General features: G+C 45.7%; 1 protein-coding gene across 2 annotated transcripts; it reads left to right on the top strand.

The window, feature by feature from the left end:
* Positions 1-812: 812 nt before the first annotated feature.
* Positions 813-7776, top strand: SIVA1 (SIVA1 apoptosis inducing factor). Of its 2 annotated transcripts, XR_010364160.1 has the most exons (5): positions 813-1035; positions 1159-1335; positions 1958-2114; positions 2863-3007; positions 3844-7776. XR_010364160.1 is itself a non-coding variant. In XM_064423153.1 (4 exons), the coding sequence occupies exons 1-4, from the start codon at positions 918-920 to the stop codon at positions 2637-2639; spliced, it is 510 nt and encodes a 169-aa protein (XP_064279223.1). In that variant the 5' UTR covers positions 813-917; the 3' UTR covers positions 2640-2820. The 2 variants fall into 2 exon arrangements, 1 of the variants encoding a protein (XP_064279223.1); XM_064423153.1 differs by lacking the exons at positions 2863-3007; positions 3844-7776 and adding an exon at positions 2582-2820.
* Positions 7777-12523: the final 4747 nt, after the last annotated feature.

The raw sequence follows: 12523 nt of genomic DNA, 5'->3' as shown, positions 1-12523 counted from the left end.
TGAGTGAGCCGTGCCCTGGCAGCCAGGAGGGACAATCCTGTCCTGGGGCATCAGGAGCAGCATCGCCAGCCAGCAAGGGAGGGGATTGCTGCTCTGCTCTGGGCCGGGGCTGCCTCACCTCGAGTGCCGGGGGCAGCTTTGTCTGCCACAAAATAAGTAAGAATTATAACGTAAGAGAGATTAGAAGGGAGGGCCACAAGGAAGGTGGAGGCTCTAGTGGGGAAGCAGTGTGAGGAGTAGTTGAGGGCACTTGGTCTGCTCAGCCTGGAGGAGACTCAGGGGAAATCTCGCTGCAGCTACAACTTCCTCATGAGGGGCAGACATTGATCTATTCTCCCTGGTGACAGCGACAGGACGTGAGGGAATGGGCGCCAGCTGTGTCAGGGAGGTTTAGGGAAAGGTTCTTCACCCAGAGAGTGGCCGGGCCCTGGAACAGCCTCCCCAGAGAAGCGGTCACAGCCGCACGCCTGGCAGAGTTCAAGAAGCTCTCAAGCTCTTTGGACAACGCTCTAAGGCACACGGCGCCAGTCCTGGGCTGTCCTGTGCAGGGCTAAGAATTGGAGTCGATAATCCCCGTGGGTCCTTTCCAACCCGGCATATCGGTGATTCTGAGTTTATCGACAAACTCGAGTCCCAGAGGCGGTTTCGCTTTGCCCGCTGCGGGCGCACGGAGGTGACGCCTGAGGGGCGGTGGCAGCGGGCGGGGCAGCGGGGCCGGGCCGGCGCCTCCTCTGCCAACCCCGCCGGGCGCTCGGGACGCGGCGGGAAGAGAAATTTTCCGCTGCGGACGAAGCTTTCGCGTCCCTGTGAGAGAAAGGAGCGGCCGCGGCTCCCGAGCGCCCGGGCCGGGATGTGAGGGAGGCGGCGGCGCGGCCGTGACGCGGCGCGGGGCGGAGCGGGCGCGGGTCCGTCCGGCCATGCCGAAGCGCTCCTGCCCCTTCGGGGACGCGGCCCCGCTGCAGCTGAAGACCCGCGTGGGGCTGCGGGAGCTGAGCCGCGGCGTGCGGGGCGAGGAGTACCGGCGGGAGGTGTTCGGTGAGCGGGGCGCGGAGGGGAGAGCGCCGGGCCGGCCGCCCCGCCGCGGGGATGTGCCGGCCCGCCGCGGCCCGCGGGCGTGGGGAGCCCGCCCCTAACTCTGCTCTCCTCTCCCGCCGGCAGAGAGGACCCGGCGGCTGCTCTTCAGGGGTGCCCAGGCCTACATGGAGGGCGCGGCGGCCGCAGCCCGTGCGGCGGAGCCGGGGCCGGCCGGGGAGGCGCAGGGCGAGGGGCCCCGCTGGAGCGGGCAGCTCCTCATCGGCCACGACGGCAAGCTGCGGCGGCGGCCCGCCGACAGGGGTGAGTGCCCGGGCCGTGGCACAGAACCCCGCCATCCCCGAGCTGGAAGGGACCCATCCAAGTGCAACCCTTGTCCCGCCCAGGGCATCCCCGACGTTCCCACCGTGAGCCTGGGAGCGTTGTCGGAATGATTCTTAAAGTCTGGCAGGGTTGGGGCCGTGACCACTTCCCTGAGGAGCCTGTTGCAGTGCCAGACCACCCTCTGGGTGAAGAACCTTTTCCTAATATCCGACCTAAACCTCCCCAGACACAACAGAGGCCATTCCCTCTGTTCCTGCCCCGGTCACTACAGAGACCAGTCCTTTGGCCTCCCCTCACAAGGAGGTCTGTACTATGATGGTTTTGTGGTGTGTAGGTCTTCTTTATTGATTTTCCTTAAAGGAAGTGTTAGATTTGAGCTGACGGATTTCAGTTTTAGTATCCCTCAGTCTTGCTACTGAGAAAGAACCAAGAAAGTTCCAAGCGGCGCTCCCGTCCCTTCGCATTCCCGAGCGTCCTGCCGAGCGCTGCCGCCTGCAGCTGTGCCCGGACGCGCCGCGCTCTGCAGCTCCTGGGGCTTCCAGCCGCTTTCTCTGCCTTGCTCTAAAGCTCATCCCTTCTTTGCCGTGTCTTTGCCGAGCAGTTCCGCCGCTGGGAGCGTCCAGAGCCTGCTCGTCGTGTGTGAGAACGGCCGATGTGAAGGAGGCGTGTGCGCACTGTGACCGCTTCGTCTGCCAGAGCTGCAGCAGGCTCTGCAGCTGCTGTAACACGGTTACCTGCTCTTTGTGCTCCGCTGTTGAGTAAGTGCCTTTCGAGTTTGGAACCTTGTTTTAATTACACATGGCCTGGTGGTTGGGTGCCACAGATATCTAGCTCATATACATAAAGGAGTTAAACTCTTGCCATGCTTTAGCAGCAGTAAAACTGTCTGGAACGTGCAAACCAAGATTGATGTGTGAAGCACTCTAATCAACTGTTGTACAAGTCTAGTTCAGCTTCTTACTTAAATGCTGTAGGAGGCAAAAATTTCTCTTGCTTTCCCACCAGTGATATTCCATACTGCCAGTACTGAATGCATGCACTTCCAAGGAATAATCTCAATTTTTTTTCTCTCATTGTTAACAATTCTGTGGTATAAAGAAATCCTGAGTGTGCTGTGTGGGAGTCCCGTGGTTGCAGTTGATAATGGAATAGTATGCCATTGTTATGTTCCAGAAACATGACTGACTTTTGTTTCTTCTGATTTTTTTGTTCTTTTTTCCCCTAGTTATGGTGATGTGGGAGAGCAAGTTCTCTGCAGTGGTTGTTCAGTATTTCAAGTCTGAAACTTGATGGCTAAAACTCTGAACCCTTGTGGTTAAAACATCCATGAATTTCATGAAGTCTTCTCCTTGCAGCTGGTCAAACAGTCCTTTTAGCATGTGAATTAGTTATGGAATTTCTATGTTTTATATCTTTATATTGTACTTTTAAATATTGTAGCTAAATAAACATTTATATTTTAAAGCTTTTTAGATTATTTTGAGTCGGCTCTCTCCTTTTCCCTAGTTGTGATATGCCTGTCTGGAAGGGACCACTCTGTGCTCTTTCCTGGTGATATGGGATTCAGAATATTCTCTTCGCTTGTTGGTCATGTTAGGACACACTTTTGTGGGATCAGAATAGAAATCAGTTGCTCCTTCTGTGCTTTCAGGTGAGTGTAACTCCATTCTAGACACAAAACATTTTCTTTGTGAGCTTACTAGGAAAACCAGCCAGGCCTGAAGGCTTTTCCAAATAAGAGAATTTGCTGATTCTAGTTTATTTTTTTTAAGCTATCACAGACATCTTGTGTTTACTGACAGCTTGAATGGTTTTAATCTTTCTATGGTAACTTTGACAGAAAGAGCCGTGGCACACCAGGCTTGGAGTAGAAAAGTTTTTCTTATTAGTAAATTTTCCAGTACCTTCACTGAAAGGTCTTTCTTGGAAAGCAGCTTATCTGTATGACTTTATCACCTAGACTGTAAACTTCATATTGTTCTGAATACCCACTCAAAATAGCTCATAATGGTCAGCACTTAGGGGTACCTCTCCATAAACCAGCTCATTCCTCATTTCCAAAATGAGAAAATTCCTCATTTTCTTTTCAAATCACTGCAGAGGCTTAGTGTTGTTTGTGCTGTAAGAGTGAAGTAAAGTACTACTGGACAGCCCCTCAAAATGGTTTTATTGATTTTGCTATGTTTCATAAAAAAAACCCACTTTTCATCTGGCAAACCAACTGTGCCTAAGAGAAAACTACAGTGGTCTTTACCTCAGGAAAATGCTGATTTGAGTGGCTGATTTCAGACTGTAGGGTAGAAGGAATAGGTTTGACACACACACAAGAAAAGAAATCCTTGTGGCACAGCTAATGGTTTGTTTTTCAAATTTTTTGCCCTGAACTCCTGAAGCAAAGCCTGCCACTCATGCTTCCCAGTCTTCTCAGCAGTAATTAGTATGTTTTGGGTGGAGTAACCTTGTTTTACCTGTTTCCCTCCACTTTAGCCATTTCTGTCTGAAGAGATGGAAAGTCCATGGCAGTGCAATTTGAGAGCCTGACTCCTCCCTCATGGGGACACCTTTATTTGACATTCTGTTGGAGATACTCTGGGTATTTTCCTGTCAGAATCCTGCAGCTACCCAAGAAGACTGGTAAATGCTTTAGCAAAGGGTGGGGGGCTGTTGCTGGAGAGCAACTCTTCTTCATAGCTGCAGTGTCATGGCTTTGGGTGTATCAGCCACAGTGAGGTGCAGGATGACATCCCCTCTAGTCTGTGTAGCACTTTGTATAACTATGCAGGCACACTTCAAAAGCATTTGTGCCCTTTAGGGTTTCCTGAGGGGTGTCACTTCATTCCCAACCTTCTGTGCCGGCTTAGACTGACCATCTGTGCCAGCCTGGACGTGCTGATGGATCTGGTTAGTTTTCCTGTTCTACATGCCAGTGAAAATGGGAGACTTTACTGGTTCTTACTCCAGTCTTCATTTTGAGCAATTCTGAAATGTGTCTTATCTTCGTTCCCCTAACAAACAAAAAAGTCTGAAGTCAGGTGACTTGGTAGTGAAGGAATTAGTTGGAATGTGCAGGAATTCCATAGCATTATCTATCTTTTCAAAGCTCTCATAGATGAAGTCAGGATGGTGGCAGATCTCTGGTGCAGTTCCCAGCTGGTATCACAGGGCAGCTCCTGTGGCAATCATTTTAAACCACAAAGCTGAGTTTTATGGATGGGAAGAACCTGTGGTTTACTGCATTTAGATGTTAGTTTTAGGAAAGAGTTTTAAGACTTGTCTTTGTTTCATTTGAAGCTTTAAGCAGTGAACTAAAGTGTTTTTCAGTCAAGTATATTTTTCAAAATAAAACCTTTAAGTATGTGTCTGCTTTTTCTTACTCTCTCCTGAGGGTGAGAGATTGAAAATAATGTTTTGCTTCTAGGCTCTGGGAGAGATGAGACATGTTGTTACAAATGATTTGTGTTTCAAACTAGTGATAGAAATGTTTTTTTGGCTCATTTACTCACTGCTGTATTTCATAGAAAACTGTCCTCTGCAAACAATGACATAAATTTCATGGCTTAATGTTCTTATTTGTTATCCTCTAGCTGCTTGAAAGACAGTTGTGCATTAGGATAGATACCCAATGCAGCATGAAGAGCTGGGAGAAGAAAAGCAGGAGGGCTGGAAGAAGGTTAGAGGCTGGGAGGGGAAGGGCAGGAGGAGCACTGAGCAGCATGGCCAGCTCTTGCATAGGGGAGGTCTTTGATACCTGTGAGGAATGGGGTTTAGTGGTTACCAACTCTGCTTATGTGGCTTCAGAAGGTGAGAAAACTGCCTGTGCCTACCCAAAGACTCAAATATTATTCAGGAAAGTTCTTTTTCTAGTCCTGCAGTTCTCAGATAAACAATGGGAGGTAAGACTGGAGACTGTTTGTAAATCTTTATAATGCCTACAGAAAAAAAATAAACCTGTGTGATGGGAAGAATCTTTGGGTGAGAAGTATAAAGATTTTTCTCTTTGCCTAATTAACTCCTCCTCACAAGGACTTGTCTGTTGCCACTGATCATTGAGCTGTAATAGAGTTACAATACAACACAAAGGGTACCCCTAGGACTGTAAATGAGAGCCAGAGAAATTGTCTGGTTTATTAGCTGAGCAGGAAATTGGGTTTAATCGTGTGCTTTTTTGTTGCAATTGTATATTCTTCCCCTCCCACTCAGTGCAAAGTGTCAAAAATCAAAGTTTGCCTGCTGTTCCAAGGGAAGGAGATCCCCTGAGGAGCCAGCATATTGATAGATAAAAATATCCTGCAGTAATGATTTTACAGATGGATTAGAAACTTCTGAGGCCTGTGTGACATATGTCTCAAAAAGCAGATCTTTATGTCCAAAAGGATCTGATCAGGATAAAACAATTTCTCTTGAGACTAATAACTGAGTCAGTTCTAGAAATGTGTGGTTTCATAGACACCAGGTATTTAAGGACAGTCTAAGGTGGTAAATTACTGCAGTGGTCTCCAGACTGTAATAGAACAAACCCACAACCTTATAAAAAAGCTCACTGAAAAGAACAAAAACACTTCAGCTGTGTCCTTCAATAGCATTTGTCCTGTGCACAAGGGAATTCCCAAATATTTTGCAGTTCAGTCCAGAAGTCTGCTTTCTTCCAAGAGAAAAGTGAGCCATTCTACAGGTGATCCAGACAACGTGAAAATTAAAAATAAATAAATGTTAGCTCTGCATTCTGTGATTGATGTGTCTTTTGTTTAATACAGCCAGCACCTCAGCCTCTTCCCCTCCTTTTTGTTTTAGTGTCCTACACATTTGGGCCCTGACTTGTAGCCAGTTCAGGTGTTTTTTGTATTCCTTTCTGAACAGGTGATAACTAGATACAGCTGTGTTTTACCTCAGGACAGGGCATAAACCCCAAATAATGCAGGTGGGTGTGAGAGACAATGTCCTTTTTTTTTTTCTTACAAGTATGGGCAAGACATGTATGCTTTGCTTCTGTGCTGAGTTGGCTGCCATCAGCTGTGGCACTCGGAAGTGGCAGCAAAATGCAAAGGGCTTAAATCTTCTGAATCTTACTTTGAAGAGGTGCAGCCAAGAAGTAGAAATGGAAACAGTTATCTTTGTCCCCAGGTTTGTTGGGCCTGTTTTCTTTTGAAAACACTCATCTGGCCTCTGGCTGGATTGGTGAGACAACAGCAAATGCCAGCACCATGCAAGGAATAAATACTTCTCTCTTTCACCATGCTCCCTACCAGTCATTGCGTGATGGCTTTGGCTTTTGACAGGATCAAACTGGATTAAAAAATTGAATCCCAGCAAAACTTACCTGTCATTAAGCTCCCAGGAATGGAGTATTTGTACAAACTTGCATGTACCGCTGCTCTGTAGCTTTTGGTTAGGTGTGATACTGTTTCATCGTGGCAAATTCTGCAACTAAAAGCTCTTTGTGCTGCCTTTGCCGCCCCTCTGGATCCAAGAGCCCTGACTGCCTGGACACAAAGCCCTGTGTTCCTGGGGAAGCTCCAGCTGGGATAGAGTGTGGCAGAATACCTCCACAGTTTGTTCTGTGTCTGTCAAGCTTTGTGCTCTGTTCTTTGCAGAGCTTTACCATGGATTGTCAGACTAAGCTTAGATCCAGGAACATGTAGGGCTGTCCAGGGAGAGGGAGGAAAACCTCAACCCAACAGCAGCACTCAGATTGTGCAGAGCAAACCTGCTGCAGCAGCACAGGGACTCCAGAGCCCAACCTGGCCGCACAACCTCGGGTGTGGCAGCTTGGAAAAGGAGAGGGAGGTAGGGGCCTCTTCCCAGAGAGCATCCTGCTCCCTGCAGGCTTCTGAGCGAGGACAGGTAAGGCTGAGGAAGATCACCTCTACCTGCTCTTTCCTCCACCCTCTTTATGGTTTTTCACTGCTGGAATGGGGAAGGTAGCAAAGATTTAAACATTGTTTTTAGTGAGGTAAATTGGTTAACCTATTTAAAGCAGTCAAGAGGTCTCGGAAAATGTTAATGATTCTTTAAGAAATAAGTAGGAGCTGTGTAATTTAAAGGCAAATACTTGTGGGTAGAAAATTGGAATAAAAATCTTCCAAACTACTTTTCATTTTACATTATTAAAATTGCAATAGGGTGAAAGCGATCACACAGTGTTGTATATTTTAATGGCTAATAGACATGCACACACATATATAACTTTTTTGTATAGATATTTTATATTGATAGATGTTAAAATACCATTGCTTTTACAGTTGATTGCCTTTTGAACTGCTACAATTGTAATACAAGCTTTAATATTTACTGGTGGTGTGTATTCTGGGATTTTGTTATTTTGTTTTCTTCCTCTGGGGAAAAACTCTGCTGGAATCAAATTATTATGTCTTACACTTTTATTAAAAGTTTTTATTCTCATGGCTGTGATTTGCATTAAAACCCTCTGATAGATGTTAAGTTACTTATCTCTTGCAGAGCTTATTATTGCTTGAACCTTTTGTGGTTATAGGATTTACTTTAAATTTTAGGATTTATTTAATTGTATTTTCCTACATTGTTTTGCTCAAATGTCATAGTTTAAATCATGATCCCCTTCTTATTTATTTGTTCTGTAAGATGCAGCTGGTTTTCTGTTCCTTTTTTCCCTGACAAAGACGCAGTTGAAGGTTTTGAGGGGTGGTGTCCCTTTGATAACCTTTGCACAGGTTATCAGAACCGCGATGGGGTCACCAGTACTGTCCTGATCTGTTCTGTACGATTTCTCTTAGACTCGCACTGAATTCCACCAGCTGCCAGCGGCTCCTCCTGCAGAATGGCTCTTTAATCTGATTAGTTTTAAGATAAAACAATCCCTCCTCCAGCCTTCGCAGCGGAAGTTTTATCCTCAAGCCACAGGGTGGCAGCACGACGTTGAGTTTATGGCTATTGTTACCCAAATTTTTGGTTTTTTTCTGAAGTCCTCACTGCTCAATTGATATTGTAGTAATTGCACTGCTAATGTGGAGGGGAAGTGTGTTTTAAAATATTTCCCTCATTAATCTGTAGGTCAAATAGTCATAAAACAGATTTGTTTTTAATCCCAGATATTTTGTACTGTTCATAAAATATGGCCTGAAATTCAGACCAGACCACGAAGACAAGAGCAAAATGTAAATCAAATGCAAAAGCATAAATTGATCCCATTTTTTTCTTTGAATTCTAATGTATCAGCATGACAAATAAGGGTGATTATATGCCAACATGTAAGTTATGTCACACTTAAAAAATAAAGCCCAACAACAACAATAAAAAAAAAAAACCCTACCAAAAAAACCCCCAAACCAAATATTCCCATTACACATTTCTTTGCATTTAATTAGCATCTTACTCAAGTTGCTTCTCATAAAGATGCAAAAGAATACAGTGATGCCCATGCCAAGAGTAGGACTGTGATTCTGGACCAGGAAATGTACAGTGGGATGCTGACTGGCAGTGGCACCTCAGGGATGGTCCTGGTAGTGGTGGAAAAAAGGTGAGAGTTGTGCCAGACTTTGAGGAGAAGAATTTAGGGAACGATGGGCTGGTCAGTGTGACCTCAGCCCACAGGAATGTTACAGTGTGAATCCTCACAAAAGCTGTGTCCAGCTCCATCCAGGCACAGGAAGGGTGGGAACATAATTGGGAACAGTCACACAGATTTATCATGGACCTGTTACAACCTCACTGGCGTTTCTGATGAGATGAGCAGCGCTGGATGAGAGGAGAGAAATGGAGGTGTCCTTGCAGGGGAAAGGCAAACCTCGTTGGGCTGCAGGAGCAGGGGCAGCACAGACCCTCCTGTGCCACAGATCCAGAGCTGCTGCTGCTGCAGGCTTTGGAGACCCTGCAGTGCACAGAAACCACAGAGGGGAACAAGAAGCCTGGCGACTTCCAGGTCACACATGGGGCACATCAGAGCTCTTCAGAGTCTGCCAAAGCACAAGGATTTCATGAGTTTCTGAGCACTGCAAGGCTGTGTGTTGAGGCGTGGTGCTTTTGGACACACTTAGGAGTTTATAGTACCAGTGAAACTCTTCAGCACTCTGAGATCTGCTGGCGTCTTCCGTTCTCCTGAGCATTGATTGCTGCTGCCAGAAATGAGAAACTGGTAAAAGGCTACGAGTGTGTCCACTCTTACATCCTGTTTACTCTTCTAGAACTGCTGATAAGATCAAACTTACTCATATCCTTAGGTGTTTTGGTAGGATGTGCTGTAGAGTGCAGCACTTGGCTGAATATTGATTTCTGAACCTAAAGAAATGATTCAATTTTCAACCAAGTCATTTACATACAGAATTTAATGCACTTTTGTGTATTTCATCCCAGTAAGTTTCATTTCATTCATTGGAGCTTGGTTCTCCCACGCTTTCTTGCACTGAGTAATACCTCCCCAAATGAGTAATCTGATTGTTCTCTTTTTGCTTTCCATGATATCAAGTTTATTTACTGCCCCAAAATAGATTTTGAAAAATTTTTTAATGGGGTAAAAACAAGCTTAGGACCCTGGGATCAGTTGGGATAACCAGTATAAGGATTTTAAATACAGTAAAATGTAAGGTTGAAAATATGTAGTCAATGTGCAGATTTTCATGGTCTCCTCCCAAAAATGTTAAGAAAGCCGGTTTGAATATTTCCTTCATGAAGTGTTTTCTCTTCTGTTGAGTGGTTTCACTCCAGGTTGTTCTGGAAATCCTCACTTCTCTAAAAATGAGAGAACTTGGTTTCAGTTGGGTGTAGTTGCCTGTACTGCTGCTTACAGAGCTGGTTTGAAGAAATTTGTGTACTGAGATGGGTCACAGGAATGCAGGATCTTTCTTGCTCAGCCAGGGCATGGAGAAAAGAAGTATTATAGAAAACTGCTTTATTCCTGTGACTTTGGATCAGCGCTGCTGAACACAAACTTCTATAAGTCCTGAAAATACCTTTTGTTCCTCACCTAGCTATACTGGAGTGCGCTGCCTTGGTGAGACCAAAAACTAGAAGTTATTGAACGTGGAGTTAGAGGGACTTCCTTTCTTCCCTGGTACAAGACTTCGCTCTGTGCACTCTCCTATACCCTCCGTCGTGTTTGGGATCATTGCTAGATCAGTTTTTCTTACATCTTGCACTGGCTTTGTCCCTTCTGTGCTGTTGCTGCTGCTAAGGACACAGTGAGAGCCTGTGCACTTCTGTTCCCCTTAGCACTAACAAGGCTCCCATTTGTGAACTGCAGTGCTGTCCTCGTTCTGCTGGAGAAATCATCAGTGCTTGTCCCTTCATTGCTGCTGCTGCTTGTAATCTACTGCAAAACAACACAACTTGGGGTTCATTCCTCTTTTCCTTAGTGCCAGACACTGTGGCAAGTGCAGCTTCATGTGCAGGAGTGGTGGCTCTGAGCTGTACCTGAAATGGCTGTGATATTAATTCCATGTGTGGTTGCTTCTGCCCAAGTTAAATGAAGACTTCCACCCTAACGAGTGCTGCCAGAAGTGAAAGTACCCTTTAAAGTTTAGTGGCATACATCACTTGGACATGAAAAATAGTTCCAACCTTAACACTTGTTCTTGTATTTTCTCAAGAATTTCAGTTCTTGTGAGGCCTTTAGCTTAGAATATTTTCTTAGTTTGCTTAACTCCTGCTACCATCTGTTGTTCAGTAACAACTCGGAGCCAAGGCGGCTGATGGAGATCTGAGTTCTCCTAGATCAGCACTTGGCACCACAAGCTTTTTCACAACCCAACAAGCAGTTCCAACAGCTGCATGCATGAATCACTTAAGTTATAGTACCCTGCAGAACCCTGTAAGAATGGGTTTTGACAATCTGGTCAGATGCCACACAAGCAAAAGTGTGATGAACTGAGTTCCTTGGAAGGTGTAAAATAAATTTAAGATGATTATTTTGCTACATATTTTAATGCAACGTGCTCCACAGTTTCATTACTGTTCAGAAAGTTCTGGGATTACTTAGATTGCATGTAAGAGTTTATAATTACTGAAAAAATTCAGTGGGCTGGGGTGTGTGTGTGTTTATTTGTTGTAGCAAACTATTCTGACACATTCCCTGTGGCATTTCATATTACTGAGAGACAGTTTGCCCCAGCAGTAGAACAGCTCTTCACGTGCTTTCGAGTCAGCCTATATTTAAACCTGTCTCCAGCACTATTTTATTTCAGTTGTTTTACTCTGGTTTGCCTAGCTGTGGATGCATTCTTGATTACGATCTGTGTTTATTGAAAATTTGCTGTCACAGAACCACAGAATTGTTTAGGTTGTAAAAAACATCAAATCCATCCAATTCACCCAGCCCAGCACCAAACCCAGTCCCCAGGTGCCACATCTCCGCAGCTTTTAAATACCCTCAGGGTGATGGGTGACTCCACCCCTCCCTGGGCAGCCTGTCCCAGTGTTCACGTCCTGCTCTTCCACAAACACTGCAGAACACCCTTTCATTCGGCTGGCCCTGCAAGGGCACCCCTTAAAGCTTTGCAGGAGGATTGTGTGGATTCCAGGTTGGTTTCATAGCAGGCAGCACCAGCACCGAGGGACCAGTGTCAATGAGCCTGGTGTCACTGGGCAAACTGGGCTGCACAGCTGAGGATCTGCCCCGTGTGTAATTTGTGTTCTGCTCTAGTGGTGTCATTATTTGTTTAATGATAACCATTGCTTTGGCTGAGTGTTTAACACGAGGCCATTTACAAAGGATTTATGGAGTCCATATGTTTGGATTTCACTTAGCTGCCCAGAGAAGGGGGAGGAAGCAGAATGGAGGTTGATTTTATTTTGAACCTGCATCTGCAGACTAGCTGGAGCCAAGCAGGGTAACTATAGGATGGGACAATATCATCCAGGAATAGGGTGTTAAAACTTCTTGGGCAACTTCCACAGAGCTGCCTGGCAGGAATTCCCCCTCAGTTCCTCTTAGAAAATGAGATCAGTGGATACCCAGGAGATAATGTGGGCTGGGTGCCAGAGAGGGGAAGCTTTCCCTGGTTCTGCAGTAGGATGGGAAAATACATGATTAAGTCTTGAGTTCCAAGAGTTTTATCAATATTGTTGAGTTGGACTGCAAGCCTTTCACACCTAGAAAAAAAGGATGTACAGACTGCAGACTGAAGCAGTGAACTTGAGGATGCTGAAGTAGCTAGGGTTTAGTTTCCCACATTTTGAAGAGTTCTTAAGTGTTTGTAAG

This window comes from Passer domesticus, chromosome 6 (assembly GCF_036417665.1).
Source record: "Passer domesticus isolate bPasDom1 chromosome 6, bPasDom1.hap1, whole genome shotgun sequence".
Taxonomy (NCBI): domain Eukaryota; kingdom Metazoa; phylum Chordata; class Aves; order Passeriformes; family Passeridae; genus Passer; species Passer domesticus.
This window is presented reverse-complemented; position numbering and strand designations above follow the sequence as displayed.